The following is a 21,343-nucleotide window of genomic DNA, read 5'->3' as shown; positions in this document are numbered from 1 at the left end:
GATTGGCTGCCTCCTGCATGCCCCCTACTGGCCCTTGACCGGAATCCAGCCCAGATCCTTCAGTCCACAGGCGATGCTCTATCCACTGAGCAAAACCAGCTAGGTTTCACCTTTCTTTTTAATGAGTGTTTTTGCTAGAAATAGAATTTGGTTTTATTTAACAACTTTGAAATTTACATTTCATTGTTTTTTGGCTTTCATTGTTTCTGATGAGAAGTTGTCTGTTGGTGTTAATTTTGTGAAGGTAATATGGGAACAACACCCCTCCTCCCCAATTGATTCTTTCATTTGAAAAACCTCTACTTGGTGTTTATAATAAGGATGTTCATTTTCTTTCTTTTTTCCTTTTTTATTTTTATTCTCACCTAAGAATATTTTTTTCATTGGTTTTTAGAGAGAGTGGGAGGGAGAGGGAGAGACAGAGAGAGAAACATCAATGTGAGAGAGACAAATCAATTGGTTGCCTCCTACAGGGTCTGAGGGCAGATGCTCTAGCCACTGAGGAAACTGGCCAGGGCAGAGTGTTCATTTTCAGGTTGTCCAAATCCCTGATACGATAAACAGTGCCATTTAGGACATTACTTATGGGAAGGTTCCTTTGGCATATGTGTCCCAAGAGTGAGATTGATTATAGCATATTTGCAGACATAATTTCATGAGTAAGTCCTCTTCCTGGAGGTCATTAGAGGGAGTTTTTTTGTTCTGTTTTTACTGACATTCCCACAGTACTTGAAATTAACCCAACTTTCTTATGTTTGTCAGTCTGATGGGTAGAAGGTAGTCTCTTGTTTAAACTTGCATTTTCTGTTTTCTAGAGATACACACTTCACATCTTTTTCAGCTTTTATGTGTTTTTATGTCCATTGACTATTTTTCTGCTTATGTGTTTCAAGTAGAACTTTAGTCTTCCTTGTGATTTGTGCTGTTTTGGTCACGTCAAATAAGTTCTTTCTCATTTCAAGGAAATATTCTCTGACATTTTCATCTCTTAGTTTTATTCTTTTACCTTTCATATTTAGGTCCTTAATGCAGTTACCAGTTTTTTTGTATGTGGTATAAGATAGAAATCTAACTTCATGTTTCTCAATATTCTACCAGTTTTTCAAGTATTTTTTCTTAGTTTTTGAAGGTATGTTTTATCATTTATTAAGGTAATTCCAAAAAGCAGTCTTCCTAAAATATAAATCTGATCATATTGCTTGAATTCATTTCAGTGGTACTCCATTGTCCCAAGATACAGTCTATATAGTCTTTAACATGGTTTAGGAAGTTCTCTGTGAAGTCATATTTGCTTATCTCTGTATTTGCTGCCCACCCTGCTAGTACTCTAAACACGTGTTTTGTCCTAGCCGGGTGGCTCAATTGATTGGAAGGTCGTCCCATAAACCAAAACGGTTGTGGGTTTGATTCTCAGGGCATATACCTAAGTTGTGGGTTTGATCCTCCGGTTAGGGTACGTAGGGGAGGAAACCGATTGATGTTTCTCTCTCTCCCTTCCTCACTCTCTAAAAATAAATAAAAACATATCTTTGGTCAAGGACTAAAAATAAACAAATAATCTTAACTTTCTTCCTCTGGGAGATACCATACTGTTATTGTACATAATACAGCATGTTTTACTCGCTTTCCTCTCTGTATTCTTCACTACACTATAGTCCCAGCAGTTCCTGTTATGTACTAGGTGTTCAGTAAATATTTATCAGTGGAAGGAAGTTGGTTGAATAATTTGGTCTTTGTCCTTCATTAACTGTCTAATTAACTCTTTCAGACCAGATTAATGTTTAGGGGGAACTAATTTAGCTGTAATAATAGACAGTTCTTTCAAATCTTCTGCATGTTGACATACTGTATTTATATTGTTCCTTATTTGTTTCTGTAGCTTTTTACTTATCTCATTTGATCGTTAGAACAACTCTAGATAGAAAGATCAGGCATTACCTCTGTTCTTTGGATGTTGAATTATAGTTTAAGTGATTTGCCTGAGGCTCACACAGCTAGTTTTCTATTTGATCATACTTTTCTGGAGAAAGATTTGTTTGCTCAAGCAGCTGTGTACTATTAGTGGTATGAAAAATGCCACTTCGTTCCAATATTTTTTTGTCAAGTATGTTTTAAAGGTAATATTTATGAGGTTTTCTTTATTGGCTTTTCATTTCCCCTTTCTTGAGGAGTTACCTTAAGCTTTATGACTAGCAGTGATGGGTTTCAGTCATACCAGTACTTTGGGGAGAAAACTGTGGATCAATGGTTTCATTTAGAAATTTGCCTATGGAACCTTAAATATTACAAACTGTAACTATGGGAAATTTGGTGTCTTTAATATCATATGTATTATACATTTTTATAGGTTTTTTTAAATATATGTATATATGTGTATATATGTGTGTGTGTGTATATATATATATATATATATGCTGGTGACTGTCTTTTAAACTTAGTTTTTAACTGCTTTTACACTTAGAATTTGTAAAGCATTTTGTCATGTGCAAAGCATTTTGTCATGTGTCCTATTGTTCATATTAAGTTGCTTGGGAACTTGGTATTTCTAGGCAAACAAAGTTGAAATCATGTATGTTATTAAATAGGTTAAGATGGTTTTCTTTTTTTAAGTATTGAGATTTGGGAAATACTTAAAAGGTCATATATTAGTGCTACTTTATTAAATGTTTTACGTACTCTGAAGCATGAACCACAATTGTCTAGTGTTGAAGTAACATTTAGTAATGGAATTAGTTCTTTTTCTTTCAGTTGGTTTAAAAATATGTATAAAATACCAGTATTGTGTAAATCTTAATATATATGACCTGGTTCTTGAAAGATACTTATTTTTCTTTAAATCATTTTTTCTGCCTTTAGAGGAAGTATCATTCTGCAAAGGAAGCTTATGAACAACTTTTGCAGACAGAAAACCTTTCTGCACAAGTAAAAGCAACTGTTTTGCAACAGTTAGGTATGTATTAGTATACATTTAGTATATTATAAGTACTTCTCTTTATGTTTTTTACATGTCAGGGATGGTAAATATGTGGCTCGTGTATTCTATTTCTTTCCCATCCTTTGCTCAGAGTTGATAGAATTAATTTGAACCCAGTATATTTCCCTCCCTCCCTCCATCCCTCCCTTCCTTCCTTCCCAAAATATTTACTTATTGATATTCAGAGGGGGAGGGAGAGGGAGAGATAGAAACATCAGTGATGAGAGAGAATCATTGATTGGCTGCTTCATGCATGCCCCACACTGAAGATCAAGCCCATAGCCCAGGCATATGCCCTGACTGGGAATTGAACCGTGACCTGGTTCATGGGTTGATGCTCAACCACTGAGCCACACCGGCTGGGCTGAATCCAACATATTTTCACTCTTTGCCAACCATAGTCCGTTTCACAGTCCATCTCATTACAATTCATTAGTGCAGCTATTCCTTTTAAATTCTCAAACTTACTCTCTAGTACTTAATCCATGGGCGAGGGGCATTGAACACTTTCTTTATGTCAGATGTGCTTCGCACTCATTGAAATTAAATGATTTGTTTACAGACACTGTTTTGGTGAGCTTGCTTTCATAGTTCTGTCGGTAATATTAGCGAAAACTTTTTATCTAAAAATTGTGGAATATCTAACACTACATATAGTTTTTGTACACATGCAGTATATTCTAATGTCAAAGATGAAGGAATGTATCCATTTGCATGTAATGTGTCACTGTTACCAAGAAGGTGGTAATGGAGTTCTCCAACATTTAATTTTGTTGTTTGGTCATTATGTTTTTTGTCTGTATTTGGTATTTGGATTATTTTAATTTTTAAGCTTTTGTTTGCTTGTTTTTGGTCTGGACAAATAATTTATTCTTATTCAAGATAGTAATATGAATGTCTTCATAATGTGACATGTAATTTTAAATTTGTTTAATTTTATCACTTATATTGTATGATTATTATACAAAATAAATACATTGCCTTCATATAAAAGTTTTGTTTTTCATTTAATCTCTAGTTAGAATTTTACTTGAGTTATTCATAGTCTTAAAAATTGTAGAAGTATTTAAATATTTGTTTTTAATGATTTATATGTAGTATTTGAGTAGTGTGAATTTTTATCTTTAAACATAAACAAGTTTATTGCTACAATAAAAAAGGGTTTTGTGTTCTTAAGTACAAAGTGATGCCTTTCGAATAGACAGTTTACTCATTCAGCTAAAATTTTAATTTGAACTGCTTTTTTATCTACACTATTGATAATTAAGTTTTTATGTATTTTAGCTGTTGTAAAGAAGGCATCAATAGCATAAATGCATACAGCTTTTTAATTTAAGAAATGCATTGAAACAATTTTGGTTTTAGTTATATCTGAATCACCTATCCCAGTGGTCGGCAAACCGCAGCTCGTGAGCCACATGCGGCTCTCTGGCCCCTTGAGTGTGGCTCTTCCACAAAATACCACATGCGGGCGCGCACGTACAGTGCTATTGAAACTTCGTGGCCCATGCGCAGAAGGCGGTTTTCGGCCTGGGCGAGTCTATTTTGAAGAAGTGGCGTTAGAAGAAGTGGGGGTACATTCGCTGAGGTCAACCCCTCAGATTGAGGACGTTTTTAGCAAAGGCCAGCTTAGGAGTACCCTAATTAAGTTAATACCAGTGTACCTACCTATATAGTTTAAGTTTAAAAAATGTGGCTCTCAAAAGAAATTTCAGTCGTTGTACTGTTGATATTTGGCTCTGTTGGCTAATGAGTTTGCCGACCACTGACCTATCCTCTTTGGCACTGGCTTATAAGTAAACTTTTCAAGGTTTTAAAAGGAAAAATATTTCCCTTAATTGAGTCTAATTTATGCCTAAACATTAATCCTTTCTACTTACTTGTTCCTGCTGCTTAAGCAGCTCCTTTTAGAGCCTATTATTCTAAGTCCTGTTCTTAATAGTTGCAGGAGAGATAAGGGAGGAACGAATGACTAATCATGTGATTGGCTTATATTTCCATAAAACACAGTGACTCAGTCCTCTTAAAATATCTTTTGCAGCACAGCAACTATAATAAATGTCAGAAAATAAGTGTCTTTATTTGTTATACATACTGTAGTCTACACACAAAGAACAGAGTGGTATTATGCACTTGGATTGATCCACAACTGAAATAGAATTCCCCAACAAATTAAACCAAATTATTTCTGTGTGTCTTTCATGGTTTAGAGTACACTACTCTATGATGCAGTCTTTTATTTATTTATAAATAATAAAAATTATATTTTTAAAGTTATACAACATGTTTTTAATATATGTATTTTTATTGTTGACAATATTACAGGTGTCCCCCATTTTCTCCCCCTTTGCCCTCCTCCACCCAGCCCCTGCCCCACTCCAGGCCTTCGTTCTCTGTATCTATGAGTCTGTTTCTATTTTGCTTGTTTGTATATTTTGTTCATTAGATTTCACATATAAGTGAGATTATGCACTACCTAAATTTGTTTATTAAATGTTTGTGGTACCCATTTGTACCATTCTTTGCACCATTTGGATATACTTTTCTTATAGTTTTGGGTTATTTTATTTGTTTTGTTAATCCTCACCTGAGGATATTTTTCCATTGATTTCTAGAGAGAGTAGAAGGGAGGAGGGAGACTGAGAGAGAAATAATGATGTGAAAGAGACACATCAATTGGTTGCCTCCCACACAAGCCCCACCCAAGGCCAGGGATCCAGCCTGCCACCAAGGTACGTGCCCTTTGATCAGAACTGAGCCCGGGACCCTTCAGTCCACTGGCCAGCGCTCTAGCTACTGAGTCAAACTGGCTAGGGCACCTTGGGTTATTTTAAATTGTCAAATACTTTATAGTTTTTACTTTGTGTAAGTTGTGTATATATTTGGCCGACACCAATAATGTAGCGTGTGTTTGTTTTACTCTGGACTGTCATTGATTGTATAGCCATATATTTATTTCTTGGAAATAAATGTTGGGTTAATACACTGTTTTGGAGATTCAATGAACATAAATTTTTATGTGTAATAGTGAGTTAAATTTAACATCTTTGTATTTTTTGGTTTATAATTTGGAATTTTTTCAGATACCAAAATTAGGAGCTATAGTTTGTGTCAAGTCAGTGCTTAAAATTGTTTAAATTTCTCTGGAGTAAATGTTCTTCATAGCTTTGACTGTACCTTCCTGAGAGAAATAGGCTTTCATGTGGCCAGAATTGGTAGTTCAGAATTTTTGGAGTGTGTATCCCAAACTAAATGAATTGATTAACTGAAAAGAATATTTTTATTTGCTTTCTGTGTGGTATTCTTAACAATAGAAGAACAGTTAAATCATTCAGGTAAATATTTTAATTCATTTACTATAGGTTGGATGCATCACACTATAGATCTCCTGGGAGATAAAGCTGCCAAGGAAAACTGTGCTATTCAGTATCTCCAAAAGTCCTTGGAGGCAGATCCTAATTCTGGCCAGTCCTGGTATTTCCTCGGAAGGTGAGACTTATCAGACACTTAAGTTTTGTTTTTGTTTATTTCAGCTGAGAGATTTGCATTATGATCCAAACTGTTTGTTATATTTAAAAGGGAAAATACGATAATCAGGTTGCAAATATAAACTAAGATTTCTGGAAGTTAAAAAATAAAGCTTCTGAATATGGTGGTTTTCTCTATGTGTCAATTTAACAGAACAGAGAATTTCTCATTCTGCCTGTTGACTACCAGTAGGCAATAGAACCTTGCTATTTATAATTTTGATTAATGATGTATACCTTAGAATGGACATGTTTGATTAATAGATCTCATCACAATTCTACTTGAAATCTTGCAGTGAGAAAGTAGATGCATTATTGGATTTGTTGGAAAGGAGAAGCGTCATGTCATGAAAACAGTTTTCTGAGAGCCTGTAAACTTTTCTCTGTACATAAACTGTGTAGTGATTCTCCGAAATATACCTTATGTATGTTTATCTGATAGATTATATTTTGGATCATTATTAGATTGTATTTGGTTCTTAATTGGTTTTAGCTTTTAGGGCATGGTGGGAAGATCAGTGTACTAGGAGCTGAGAGACATGAATTCAAGTCTTGGCTAGGCTACTATTTGTGGCTAGGCTACTATTTGTGGAATCATGGATGATATAGTTATCCCATGAGGCTTTAACTTCCCTTTAACCTTTTAAATCAGATTATATTAGGTCAGTGGTTATCAGTAGGGGCTATTTTGTCCCATAGGGGACATTTCATTATGTCTGGAGACGTTTTGGTCATCACCTCTATGGGAAATGCTACTGGCATCTAGTGAGACAGCCCTGTACAATAAAAGATTAACTGGCCCCAAATGTCAATGCTGAGGTTGATAAGCCCAGAGTTAGACTATCTATTAGGTACCTTCCCACTCTGAAGGTTTCAGTTTTGTGATTTCTTTTGAAATCATTCTATTTTGTTTTATTTTTTAATTGAATTTATTGGGGTGACATTGGTTAATAAAATCATACAGGTTAATGTGTTGCTTAGAATGTGTTTTATTGTGATAATTTTTATAAATTATATTTTATTTTATGTTAGTTTTAGATGTGCAGCTTAGTGGTTTGATAATCATATACTTTACAAAGTGATACCCTGATATTTTGAGTACCCACCTGGTACTGTACATAGTTATTAAAATATTATCAACTATATTCCCTATACTATATATCCTTAGGATTATTTTGTGACTACCAATTTGTAGTTCTCAATCCCTTCACCTTTTTTACCCAAATAAATTATATTTTAGAAGTTATTAAAGCTCTGAAGGAAGACCTCAAATATAAGTAAGCAAGTTTGGGATTTGATGACCCTAATATTTCTGAGGCTTTTTATTACTTCTGCATTCAATTCAGTGTTGAAGATTGAATTTGTTCGTCATTTGGTATGTGTATATCATAATGAAAGTATAATGTGGTAATGCTGTTATACTAGTACCAGTCATTGACTATATTATCTATAGAGTTTTAGAGCTGGGAGGGACCATATCAGTTTACAGGTGTAGAAATAGAAAGTGAGTTCAGAGGAATAAAAATTTTTTCCAAAGTCACAGTTACACAAGGTAACTAACTAATCAGAGCTTAGGCTAGGTCCTGGGTTCACCAAGTGCTTTTTAATTACACAAACCTATCTCAGGGGAACCTAGTTAAGTTTCAGAGAAAACTAATAAAACTGGCAATTGGACTGCAACGTCTGTTAGGGCACGTTGGTTTTCTACTTTCACTTTGTGGGAATAGAATGTGAAAACATTGGTTTTGGGAATTACTGCTTATTCCTCCCAATGGTTAGACAAATTTATCTATAAACCTGAAATTTGGTTTTGATTTAACAACAACAAACAGAGCATGTTTTTCTACTATCTGTTAAACATACCCTTTCTTAGTGGTATATCTCCGTTTTGCATTAAGGACCTCTTCTACTGTAATCCTCCTCTTATAAAACAGTTTGCAGAAACTGTCTGATACTTCTTTGTCTCACTCATTGACATTTCTTATATTGCCCAGTCCACAATATTAGTGATTCCTTAGGCTTATTTTTACCTCTCCCTTAATAGGTGCTCTGTGTTCTTCTACCCTCTCTTCCACTCCAAGGTATTAAACTCTAGGACCACATCTCCTATACTTAACACATTTTAATGTCCTCACCTCATGTCAAAATCAGCATACTTCAAATCTTATTCATCATATTCTTCTCCAAACCTGCTTCTCCTTATATTTTTGCCAATGATACTTAGCTTTCCCTCCTCCGTTTAATCAGGCTTAAAAACGAAGTTACAGCCCAACCGACGTGGCTCAGTGGTTGAGCATCGACATACGAACCAGGAGGTCACAGTTCAATCCCAGTTAGGGCACGTACTGGAGTTGCAAGCTCGATCTCCAGTAGCGGGTGTGAGGAAGGCAGCCAATCAAAGACTCCCTCTCATCAATGATGTTTCTATTTCTTCCTCTCTCCCTTCCACTCTGAAATCAATAAAAATATGCTTAAAATGAAAAAACCCCCACAAAAAACCAAAATGAAGTTATAACCTACTACCACCCTCCATGAATATCTACTCGATGTGTTACAGTCTTTGTACTGTTCAAACTAAATTTTTAAATACCGTCTCTCATCTTCTCTGCCTGAATCAGTGGTTCTCACACTTTTGGATTCTATTCATCAGTAAAATTTCGAAGAATATGAGGATTAAAATGTGATAGAGGGAGACTGAACTTAGGGTGATGAACACACAATACAATAAGCCAATGATGTATTGTATTATAGAATTGTACACCTGAAACCTGTATAATTTTATTAATGTAATAGTGGTCCAGTGCATGGATTCATGCTCATTGAAAGGAAATTAATTAGAAGAAATACTTTAATATCACTCTTTGAACTGCAGGAGGTTGGCTCCAGGGCATGTCCGGCCCATCTCATCCACTGCATTTTGCACCATGGGGTCTTGGCAGCATTGGCTGCAATTTTGGCGGGGCCTGTGTCCCACTTGGGGGAAGCCAAGTGTTGGTTTGTTGGTGCCAGGTCCATGGTGCTGTTTCTTTTTAAACTGCCAGTACACATCATGTCAGCTCCTGCATTGAGCTTCTGCCCCCGGTGGTCAGTGCAAGTAATAGCTACCAGTTGGACGGACACTTAGCCTTTTATATATATCGATGTCACCAAAAAAATTTCAATTAAAAAACATGATATTTGGGCAAGTAAACACATTTTAAAATGTTTTGCTATTCAGCCAATAGTATTTCAAAGTGGGTCAATTATAGTACAAATATGAGTCAATTTAACGGAAAACATATATACATGTATATGTTGTTTTTCCATTTTGTTTGCTTGTTAAATTGCCATATACTGGCTGGTAATTGGAAATCACTGATCTAAACAATAATGCATGTACACATGTTCAGATCCCTTGCTCTGACCTTTTCTTTTCTTGCCTTTCCAAATCCTTTAGTGTATACTGTGGTATATTCTACCCTAAATTTCTTAAACTGGTTATTAACTGTGCTAGCTATTTAATATGGCATTGTGGCATTTATACTGTGTCTTTAATTCTCAACTAAATTATAAGCTCCTTGAAGACAATGACTGGGTTTATTCTTGTGTTTTTTCTTAGTGCCAAACACTACGAAGATAACTTCCCAAATCCTTTAGTGTATACTGTGGTATATTCTACCCTAAATTTCTTAAACTGGTTATTAACTGTGCTAGCTATTTAATATGGCATTGTGGCATTTATACTGTGTCTTTAATTCTCAACTAAATTATAAGCTCCTTGAAGACAATGACTGGGTTTATTCTTGTGTTTTTTCTTAGTGCCAAACACTACGAAGATAACTTCTTTATTTATAACTAGAGGCCCGGTGCACGAAATTCATGCGGGGGTGGGGTGTGTGTGTGTCCTTCAGCCCAGCCTGCACCCTCTCCAATCTGAGACCCCTCGAGGGATGTCCGACTGCCCGTTTAGGCCCGGTGGGACATCCCTCTCACAATCCAGGACTGCTGGCTCCCAACCGTCACCTGCCTCGGGCGGGCTCCCCGCCCCCCCCCCAACTGCCCTCCCCTGCAGGCCATCTTGTGTGTTGGAGTGATGGTCAATTTGCATATTACTCTTTTATTAGATAGGATGTCAGCTGCTGTTCTGTGTATCCATCGAGTATATATGCATTAAAAATGACAGGTCTTGCCTTAGCTGGGTTTGGCTCAGTGGATAGAGTGTCAGCCTGTGGACTGAAGGGTCCCGGGTTTGATTCCAGTCAGTGCACATGCCTGGTTTGTGGGCTTGATCCCCAGTGGGGGATGTGCAGGAGGCAGCTGATCAATGATTCTCTCTCATCATTGATGTTTCCATCTTTCCCTCTCCCTTCCTCTCTGAAATCAATAAAAATAAAATTAAAAATGACAGGTCTTTGAAACTTTAATCATACTTTGCTACTCTTACTGTTTTTGATAGTTAGCTTGATACTATGTTTGTATTTTTTATGAACTAAAGAATTATTGCCCTCATTATTATTTAGGAAAGTGGAATTGCAATCTGATTCAGCAATTCTTACCAACAGAGAATGTTTTTCTTGTTTTTTAACTCTATGTTCTTACTGAATAGAAAACTGGAGATAAAGTTATATAAGTACAGTGGGGGGTGTGTGTGTGTGTGTTTTCAACTCTCAGTATTGTAAGTATTGAAGTGATAAGGCCTTTAATTTTTTCAATACTGTTCATTACTGCAGCATGCTTTAGCATCTATGATAGACTATAATATCGTTTATTGAAGGGTTAATTATAGTATGCATTATAATTATCGTATACATAATGACATAAATATTTTAGCTTATTAGGTTTTTCATTTGCTTTGACATATAGTCCATCCTTTCAGCAAATTAATCTGTAATAATGGAAATTTTTTTACTTTCCCCCCCTTTCCTCTCAGGTGCTATTCAAGTATTGGGAAAGTTCAGGATGCCTTTATATCTTACAGGCAGTCTATTGATAAATCAGAAGCAAGTGCAGATACATGGTGTTCAATAGGGTAAGACATTGCATAAAGATAATGGCATTGTAATTGATACACAAAGATAGGTGTATCCCATATAATATACTTTGCAGTTTATATCATGTTATGAAGCTAAGCAGTTCTTTTTTGTTGACTTGTTTTTTCTTAATTTCTTTTTCTAGTGTGCTATATCAGCAACAAAATCAGCCTATGGATGCTTTACAGGCCTATATTTGTGCTGTACAATTGGACCATGGCCATGCTGCAGCCTGGATGGACCTAGGCACACTCTATGAATCCTGCAACCAGCCTCAGGATGCCATTAAATGCTACTTAAATGCAACCAGAAGCAAAAGTTGTAGTAATACCTCTGCACTTGCAGCACGAATTAAGTATTTACAGGTAAAATTTTTAGTAGCAGTTTTTTTTAAAGGCACGTTTCCCCATGACACTAAAGCAGGAGGAGGGTGGCTGGAAAGTTTGTCTAGTTGTGTTGATGTCTATAATTTGTTTCCATATTTTGTAAACATACCATAGCTTATAATATTATTTTACTTTTCATTTTAAATAAGATATGCAGTATTTTAAAAAATGCTCTTTTGCACATATACTCTTTTGATGCATATTAATTTACATAATTTTTTCTATGTGCTGTCTACATTTTTAAGTTGTCATAGCATTTTAGAGAAAAGAACACGAACACTGTCTTTCACTCTTGCTTGGAGTTTCATGAGAAGACAGCTATGAGAACTCTAAAAACAGAGCTCAGCTTTGTTTTAATTCTCACAAAGGTTTATATTTCGGTTACCCTCTTTATACTTAGTATCTTTCTGAAACCCCAAATTAAGAATCTATTTTCTTTTTTAAAAAACAGTTAGTTATAGCATTTAGGAAAATTTAGTGGACTTGCTCTTACTCAAGTAGGCTTGTGTTAAATTTGCTTTTTACATAATTTTTCCTAGGCTCAGTTGTGTAACCTTCCACAAGGTAGTCTACAGAATAAAACTAAATTACTTCCTAGTATTGAGGAGGCGTGGAGCCTACCAATCCCCGCAGAGCTTACCTCCAGGCAGGGTGCCATGAACACAGCACAGCAGGTGAGAAGTTGGGTTATGTTCTGTAGGTACCCAGCTTTAAGGGTTCTTTCCAGTCTGTGGTGATCAAATTTACATAACTAAGAGTAGGATTGGCATTTTGAAAAACTCTTTCAAATTTAACTGGAAAGGGATTTGAGATAAAAATAATGACTTCCTCTGATATGGGAGGAATCTTAACATAACCTTTTAAAACCTTAAAGTTTCTCATGCTTTTGGAAGGGATTTCTTAAGGGACTCTCATACTGATTTGTTTAAATGAAAAACAAAAACAAAAACTTTTTCCATAGAAGGTACACCATTCTCCATTGATGATTCATTTGAGTTTGTTTTTCACTAATTTTATTACATGGTGTTCACATAGTTTTAGAAATAATGTAGCTAAAAAAAGTTTTATAATTGGAAGGAATGAATTATGAATATGTAGAACCATATTTTTGTCTTCTGTAATCCTTAGGCTTCTAAAACTCATCATCCAAAAACTGAACCTGTATTAGGCCTCAGTCAAACACCAATTTTACAGCAACCCTTGCCAGTACAAATGATTCCTTCTAGCCAAGTTGATGGCCTGTCCAGTCCTGTCAAGAAGAAAAGAACATCTAGTCCAGTAAAGGTATATGTAAATTTTAGAGAAATGAAAATTCCCAATCAAAAATGAAGCTTTTGCCCTGGTCAGGTAACTCAGTTGGTTAGAGCGTTGTCCCAATATGGTAAGATTTCTGGTTTGACCTCTGGTCTGGCAAATACAGGAATCAATCAATGAATGCTTAAATAAGTGGAACAAATAGATGTTTCTCTCTCCCTCTCCATCTCCATCTTCCTTTTCTTCTCCCTCTCCCTGCTCATCCTCTTCTCTAAAATCAATGAATTTTTTTAAAAATGAAGTTTTTAAAGTGTTCTGAAGAGTTACTTGTCTTATATTTTAAACTTGTATACAAGGGTGAAAAGTTCTTCAGTTATTGGCAGTATATTCTGACATGAAGTTGTAGTATTATTTAAATACAAGAGCTATAGCTTTATGTTCATCAAATCATTTTACTCATTTTCCTGCTTTTACAAAATTAATACTCATTTTTCCACCATATTCTGCTAACATTGTAATACATTAAATTTTGTAGATAATGAAACACCATGTTAGTTTTTCCAACCATTATTTAGTAGAGACTTTTTAAGGTGGACTAAGTTAAATTCATAGGTTTCTAATTTGATTATTCACTTAAAATTATTTTTAAATGATTTTAAAACAAGTCCTATGTATAAAAATTCTCCAGTTCTTAGTCTTATGATTTCTCAATACTCATTACAGTTAGAGTTTGAATTCAACCATATATTTTTCAGAATTAACTGACTAATATAGCAACAGACTAATGCATGGTATTTACAATTACAGAAATTATAGATATGAAATATTCTATCAATAGTTTTTGCCCTATATTAAAATAGTAGTAGGAATCCTTTCAGATATTTTTAGATACTAATATAGCCATTCCATTTTAAGTGGCAGTAAGTATAATGAACCCACATTTTTCAGGGCAAGTCCCCCCTCCCCCCCAAAAAAAACAAACAAAACCAAACACCTGCAGAGTTCATAATTTTGTGGGTTTTTAAAAATTCTTTTAATGAATTAATCCACTCATGTGTTTGAAATGTGAAAATTAATAGAAGATGGGTATACCACTTAAAGGCTCCTTACAGTTCCTGCCTTTAGACACTTAATATCCCTTTCCTTCCAATAATCAATGTAAATAACTTCTTTTGTGTTTTTATTTTTAGAGATAATATTGTACATGTACAAGAAAAAACGCTTATGTTATAGATCCTTTCCTACCTTTGTTGTACAGTAAATGTAGGTAGAATGTTAGGTATATTAGTATTCATGACTTTGAAAGATCTATGTATCTTCCAGATCTTTTTTTGTATATCTTACTACTTTCTTGTTCTTTTATAGCTAGAGTACCAGTGCATAAAATTCAAGCACGGGTAGGGTCCCTAGGCCTGGCTGGCAATCACAGCCGGGTGGGGCCTCCTTCCCCGTCACCCCGTGATGGTCAGCGCATGTCATAGTGAGCAATCAAACTCCCTATTGATCAAAGTCTTGGTGGGTCAATTTGCATATTAGCCTTTTATTATATAGGATAGAGGCTTGGTACACAAATTCGTGCACGGGAGTGTCCCTCAGCCTTGCCTGCACCCTCTCCGATCTGGTACCCCTTGGGGGATGTCTGACTGCTGGTTTAGGCCCGATCCCACAGGGCCAAAACCTGCAGTTGGACATACCTCTCACAATCTGGAACTGCTGGTTGTTAATGACTTGCCTGCCTGCCTAATCGCCCGGAACCACCTCTGCGTGCCTGCCTGATCACCCTAACCGCTCCCCTGCTGGCCTGATCGCCTCTAACTGCTCCTCTGCTCTCCTGATTGCCCCAACCACCTCTGCCTTCGTCCTGTACCTGGGACCTGGGCTTTCCTCCTTCTGGCTGGCTGCAGGCACCTGGGACCTGGGCTAGCTTCCCAACCGCCTGATGAATTAATTTCTTAAAGTGAGGGCTGCCTATTATAGAACTTGTGGTCCTGCCAGACCCTGTTCTCATGGAACTCTCCAGCCCAGGGCCTCAGCCACAGGTGCCTGGGACCAGGTCAGGGCAGCTTCGCAGATGCCAGTTCCGGGGGTGGGGCAGCTTCACCTGGGCCGCAGTCGAAAGCTCTTGGGACTGGGGGCAGGCAGCTTCTCCCGGGCTGGGTTTGTCAGGAAGGACATCCATAAGGTCTTTCTGAAGACATCCAGTCTAATTAGCATATTACCCTTTTATTAGTATAGATAATATTACTTTTTTCCTCCATGTAAACTGCTGTTGATTTAACGAGATTCCTATTTTTGCACTTTTGGTCGTTTACAATATTTCTTCTACAAATAATGTTGCTTTTAAACTGCTTTATTATAAAACTATATAATAAAAGGCTAATGTGCAAATCAACTGAATGGCCAAATAACTGGCCACTATGGTATCGACTGACTACCAAGGGGCAGACTCTCAATGCAGGAGCTGCCCCCTGATGGTCAGTGCGCCAGAAGCCGGCTCACTGCTGGCGAGTGTAGCTGCTGTGGCGGGAGCATCTCCTGCCTCCGCAGCAGTCAGATATCCCCCAAGGGCCACCCCCAGTGCAAGAATTTTATGCATCGGGCCTCTAGTACATTATAAGGTTAAATAGCTTTATTAAGATTGTAATTTCTTGCTCTAGCCAATTTGGCTTACTGGATAGAGCACTGACCCATGGAATGAAGGATCCTGGGTTCATTTCTGGTCAAGGTTATACTAGGTTACAGGCTTGGAGTGTGCGCAGAAGGCAGTCAATCAGTGTGTCTCTGTCTCTTCCCTTTCCTTCCACTCTCTAAGAATCAATGAGGAAATGTCCTCAGGTGAGGATTAATAACAATAACAAAAAGATTGTAATTTCTTCTCTGCAAAATATATTTAACTTAAAACACATAAATAACCTTCTTTAGATGAATTTATGGTTTTTACCATTTTCCTCAAAGAACAATCTTTGCATTAATTAGTTTTGTTTAGAAATCATTATTGATCACACAAAGGTTCTGAGTTTATAGTCTTTTCAGTGAGAGGTTACTTGAGAGTGTCTTATTTCTTAGATTCTTTGTATTCTTTTTCATTTTATTAGTCCTTGGAACAACTACATGCAAATAAAGATAATTTAAATCCAGCACAGAAGCTGATTCTGGAACAGTTGGAAAATCATTTTGTTTCAATGCAACAAGTATGTATACCATTTTTATTCCAGTATTTGTTATGTTAATTGTTTTTCTGGACTAAAATATTATTTAGAGTATTTTTAATGCTCAACTTTCTACATATATTCAATAGAATTTATATATCTGAATTTCAATACTAATAAACAGATTTTTCTTTTAAATAGACATAAATAAATTTAGAACAAAACACTGGTATTTTGCTCTTTATTTGCATAACGTTTCAGGCACGTTCTGTAGACTTATTTTTAGTATTTTATAATAAACAATTACCCAGACTGAGGTGGAGCTATTTTAAGGATCGTTTGATAGCAAAGATTTGGCAAACATGTAATCGAATGGAAATTTTAAGTCCACTCTAATGATGGAAAATAAGATCTGTATACTGCCTTTTTAATTTTCAAGTGCTTTTTTTGACCTCATACCATTAATACAGTTTTCTTTAAAGAATTAAAAAGACTTCTACTTTACCCATATGAACATTAGGTGTCATTTTTAAAATGTATGTTTTTTAATCTAGAGATTTAATGTTATACTAAGTAAGATATGTATTGATAACATATTCTCAGAGTCACACAAAGCAGTTTTTATTTTTTGTTTTTGAACTTGAGACAAACTACTGGATTTCCTTATTTGCTAATAACTGATTCATCTGTGCCTGCAAATTCTGTCTCCAGCAACCATATTCTCTGCTGATAGTATGTAGCGTCTCTCAGCTTGAAGTTTACTCTGCTTGTTTTGAAAAACCTTTGTCCAATGGACCTTTTTCTGCAGGCTGTGCTCCTTGCGGCACACCAAAAACACTAGGGAGTGCAGACACTATTTTGGTAGACAATAATTATGTAACAGGAAGTGGAAGTAATGGAAATGTTCCTTACCTACAGCAGAACACACTCACTCTACCTTATAACTGCATAAACCTGAGCAGCAGCACAGAAGAACCATGGAGAAAACAGCTATATAACTCTATTCAGGTTTAAAAAAAAAATAAAGATTAGCTGTTTTGTTTGCTCTTACATGCTCATCTCATTTTTTGGCTTTTGTATATTTTAAGAAGAAGTAAGTATGTAAGGAATATTATTTTTAAAAACATTTTTAATTCATAATTATATGAGAATTTTAAGTTTTATGGTATTATTACTTCTATACTACAGCAGTCGCCAAACTTTTGGACCTCACAGACCACCAGTGGGAGATGACCGCTGCTATAAAGTTAATTCAGTCTTTGTACGTTACATTCAGTTATATAATAAAAATTATGTTGGGTAGAATGGAATAAAGAAACAGAAGAGATAAATACCAATAACCTTACAGTTCTCCGAAATATTATTAATAATTAAGTCATGAGGACCATGTATTTTTGTTTTGTTTTTTTAAGCCCATGTGAGAATATGTTTATTGATTTTAGATAGGGGAAGGGGGTTAAACAGAAAGAGAGAAACATCGATTGGTTCCCTCCCATACACACCTAGACCATAGATTGAACCTACAACCTAAATATACAATAGGTCCTCAAGTTACATTAGAGATCCATTCGTATGGCGTGATGTAACGTGATTTTCGCCATAACTTGGAACCCACCTACCTACAGAAGCACCTACATAGTTATGCACATGGAGCACATACACAGCAGTAATGAAGTGAAACAGTAAAAAAAAATTTAAAAGAAAGATAACAATTCCTGACCTTTACTTGTGGCAACTAAATAATAAAAGACAAAGCACATATGTACATATGTCGATATGATGGAATTTTATTTTTTTTTAATAAATAAATGGGAGATGGTGATATTACCACTAAATGACATATGTTAAGTCCAGCATAACCCGAGGACTGCCTGTATTCTCTGACCAGGAATTGATTGAATCTACAACCTTTGGGTGTATAGTACAGTCCTACAACCAACTCATGCATCAGGCCAGGCCCATGTTTTCTTTATTTGCAATTACTATCTATAAACACTCCCTGAATAAGACCAGTATTATGCCTTGTATTAACATTTTTTTTTATCCTCATAAGAGGATATTTTTTCCATTGATTTCTTTCTAAAGAGAGAGTAGAAGGAAGAAAGAAAGGGAAGCGAGAGTGAGAGAGACACATCAATTGGTTGTCTTCTGCACATCCCTGACCAGGACAGGGAAATCCACAATCTCTGTGCCCTTGACCAGGAATCAAACCCACAGTCCTTTGGACCAAGGGCCAACATTCTAACCAGGGAGTGAAATTGGCCCTGGATAAGCATTTATTTTAATGAGAGAAAAAAAGACTACTAAAATGTTACTTAACAATAAATTACATTAAAATATAACCTGCAAAGCAGACAGTCAATGGGTCCATGCTGCCTAAATGATATTATGCTAGGGTCCCAGTACACAAATTTGTGCACCTTGAAAGGAACTGTGGGCCGCGAGGCTGCAGTGGGCACAGGGGCAGGTCTTAGCCCCTCCTCCATGCCCCTGCCCGGCCCCTTCTGCGATGGCCCCAAGACCCCCATCTACCGGCAGCCTCACTCCTGTTGTGCCATTCACACATGATGACGGCCCCAATTGCTCCATGCTGTCAGCAGGTGTGAGCAGCAGCTGCTGCCCTGATCACCCAATAGGAGCAGGGGGAGGTGAAGCACTCAGAGCTGATCGGGGCCAGCAGCTGCCACTTGCACCTGCTGATGGCTCAGAGCAATGCTGGGCGCCGGTATCGGGTGCGAGTAGAGGCTCTAGTGCTGGCTGCGGGTGTGAGTGGCGGCTTTGGTGCCAGCAGTGGGTCTGAGCAGGGCCAGTGCCATCAGCAGGTGTGAGTTGTGGCTGCTGTCCTGATCTCCTCTCAGGAGCAGGGGAGGTGGAGAAGCCCTCCGGGGTGATCAGGGCCGGCAGCCACCACTTGCTCCCACTGATGGCACCAAATGATTGGGACTGGTGCCAGGCAACAGGTGTGAGTAGTGACACTGGCCATGGGTGCAAGCAGAGCCGTTGCTGGCAGTGGGTGAGAGCAGCAGCTCTTGCGCCAGCAGCAGGGACAAGCGCCAGGTGGGACCGCCGCGCACGGGAGCAAAGAATTTTCAGTAACCACCAGAGGCTCGTCCCAATGACAGAAACCGGTGCCCCGCATTGGTGTAGCACCCCCACTCACCTGCTCCACCATCCCACTGCAGCCAACGCCTGCTCTATTCCGCACAAACCCCCTGGTGGTCAGCCCAAGTCATAGCAGCCTGTTCCGTTGTTTGGTCTATTTGCATATTAACCTTCTATTAAATAGGATATACCTGTGTATATATATAAAAAACCTGCACTAGTGTGGGAAAGTGGCTTAGGAAAAATGAATATATTAAAGTCTTAGAAAATTGAGAGAATTAGAAACAGGAAAAGACAGGTAAAATGTGGTTAGAGTGTAATTTATAAATAGAGGGTGAAATGTGAACCTAAAGAATGGCCATAATTTATCTTGAGGGTAAATTGGAAATATTAACGGTTTTGATGTACACGTTCTTGAATAACTTCTTTTTAAAGACTTATTGATCACTAGACTACATTTTAGAGCATATTTTAGGCTTATTGAAAATTTAGCAGATATTATAAAAAATTCCCAAAACTTCCATTACCCATGGTTTTTCCCCATCTTGAACACTTTATAGAAGTGTAGTACTGATGCCAGGGGCACTAGTGAGGCAAACAGAGTTCTCAACCCAATACCGGGACTCAGGTTCTTGTCATCATCCAAGAAAGGGTTTGCGAGTGTGAGAGAAAGATTTAACAAATCTCAGTAAATTTATTAAAGCAATAGTATGCTCTCAAGAAGTGAAAGTGGAGACTTTGGAGAACAAGACTCAGATGGGGTCTGGGTCACATGTTTTTATTAAATGGTAACAGTAGAATAGGATGGTCCTTGGTTTCTGATGTTTGTGGGATGACTATCTGAGCAGCTTGTCCTCCATATTGTCACAAAGATTTGAGAACAAGTGTAGTTTCAAAATTATAATATAAATGTACTAGTGCCCCGGTGCACAGATTAATTCACATTGAATGGAAATTAATTAGAAGGTGAATGGTGGGGTCGGACTGGACGAGATGGACCAGATGCCCTGGAGCCAACCTCTTGTGGTCCCTCCCTGGCTGGCTGCATCTTGGGCACCACTGCAACTTGAAGGGCATCTATTGAGTGAGCATGGTCCCTCCGGCAGGTGGGGTCTGTTGGCCTAGCCCAGCCGTGGGCAAACTAGGGTCCGGGGGCCGGATCAGGCCTGTTTGAAATGAATAAAACTAAAGAAAAAAAAAAAAAGACCGTACCCTTTTATGTAATGATGTTTACTTTGAATTTATATTAGTTCACACAAACACTCCATCCATGCTTTTGTTCTGGCCCTTGGTCCAGTTTAAGAACCCATTGTGGCCCTCGAGTCAAAAAGTTTGCCCACCCCTGACCTAGTTTGTGGGGATTGGGCTGAACATGACAGTCAGACATCCCTCAAGGGGTCACAGATTGCAAGAGGATGGTTCTCAAGTGACGAAACCTGGAATAAGGCTCCCTCCTCTTTGTTAACCCAAGAACCGCTTCTGCCAAGTCACTGCAGCTCAGTACCTCTGTGTTGAGCTGTGTGTCTGCCCCCTGGTGGTCATTGTGCATCATACCTACTGGTCAGATGGTCACTTAGCCTTTAAATATATACCAGAGGCCAGGTGCACAAAAAATTTGTGCACTCGGAGGATCCCTCAGCCCGGCCTGTGCCCTCTTGAGGTCTGGGACCGCTTGAGGGATGACCACCTGCTGACTTAGGCCTGCTCTCCGGGAGGATTGGGCCTAAGCTGGCAATCAGACATCCCTCTGGTAGCCCAGGAACACTCGGGGGATGTCCGCTTGCCCCCAGGGCTGGTGCATAGTGGGGGGCCGGCTGGTTTGCCCTGAAGGCTGTCCCGGATCAGGGTGGGGCTCCCCACTGGAGTGCCTGGCCAGCCTGGGTAAGGAGCTGATGGCTGTTTGAAGGCTGGCCATACACCTTTTAGGGTGGGGAGTCTCCAC

At 37.7% G+C, this 21,343-nt stretch overlaps 1 protein-coding gene across 1 annotated transcript in view; it reads left to right on the top strand.

Annotated features, from left to right (window-relative positions):
• Window positions 1–21,343, top strand: part of LOC102767919 (histone demethylase UTY) — an 85,761-nt gene that overhangs the window by 42,699 nt on the left and 21,719 nt on the right. The window contains exons 8-14 of the mRNA XM_006755190.2: window positions 2,857–2,950; window positions 6,337–6,463; window positions 11,411–11,509; window positions 11,656–11,875; window positions 12,436–12,570; window positions 13,025–13,180; window positions 16,246–16,341. Coding sequence (XP_006755253.2) covers window positions 2,857–2,950; window positions 6,337–6,463; window positions 11,411–11,509; window positions 11,656–11,875; window positions 12,436–12,570; window positions 13,025–13,180; window positions 16,246–16,341 — 927 coding nt within the window. The remainder of the gene's footprint in view (window positions 1–2,856; window positions 2,951–6,336; window positions 6,464–11,410; window positions 11,510–11,655; window positions 11,876–12,435; window positions 12,571–13,024; window positions 13,181–16,245; window positions 16,342–21,343) is intronic.

The sequence above is a fragment of the Myotis davidii genome, unplaced genomic scaffold, assembly GCF_000327345.1.
Source record: "Myotis davidii unplaced genomic scaffold, ASM32734v1 scaffold1673, whole genome shotgun sequence".
Classification (NCBI taxonomy): domain Eukaryota; kingdom Metazoa; phylum Chordata; class Mammalia; order Chiroptera; family Vespertilionidae; genus Myotis; species Myotis davidii.
The sequence above is the reverse complement of the archived record's forward strand: the minus strand, read 5'-3'. Positions and strand labels throughout refer to the sequence as shown.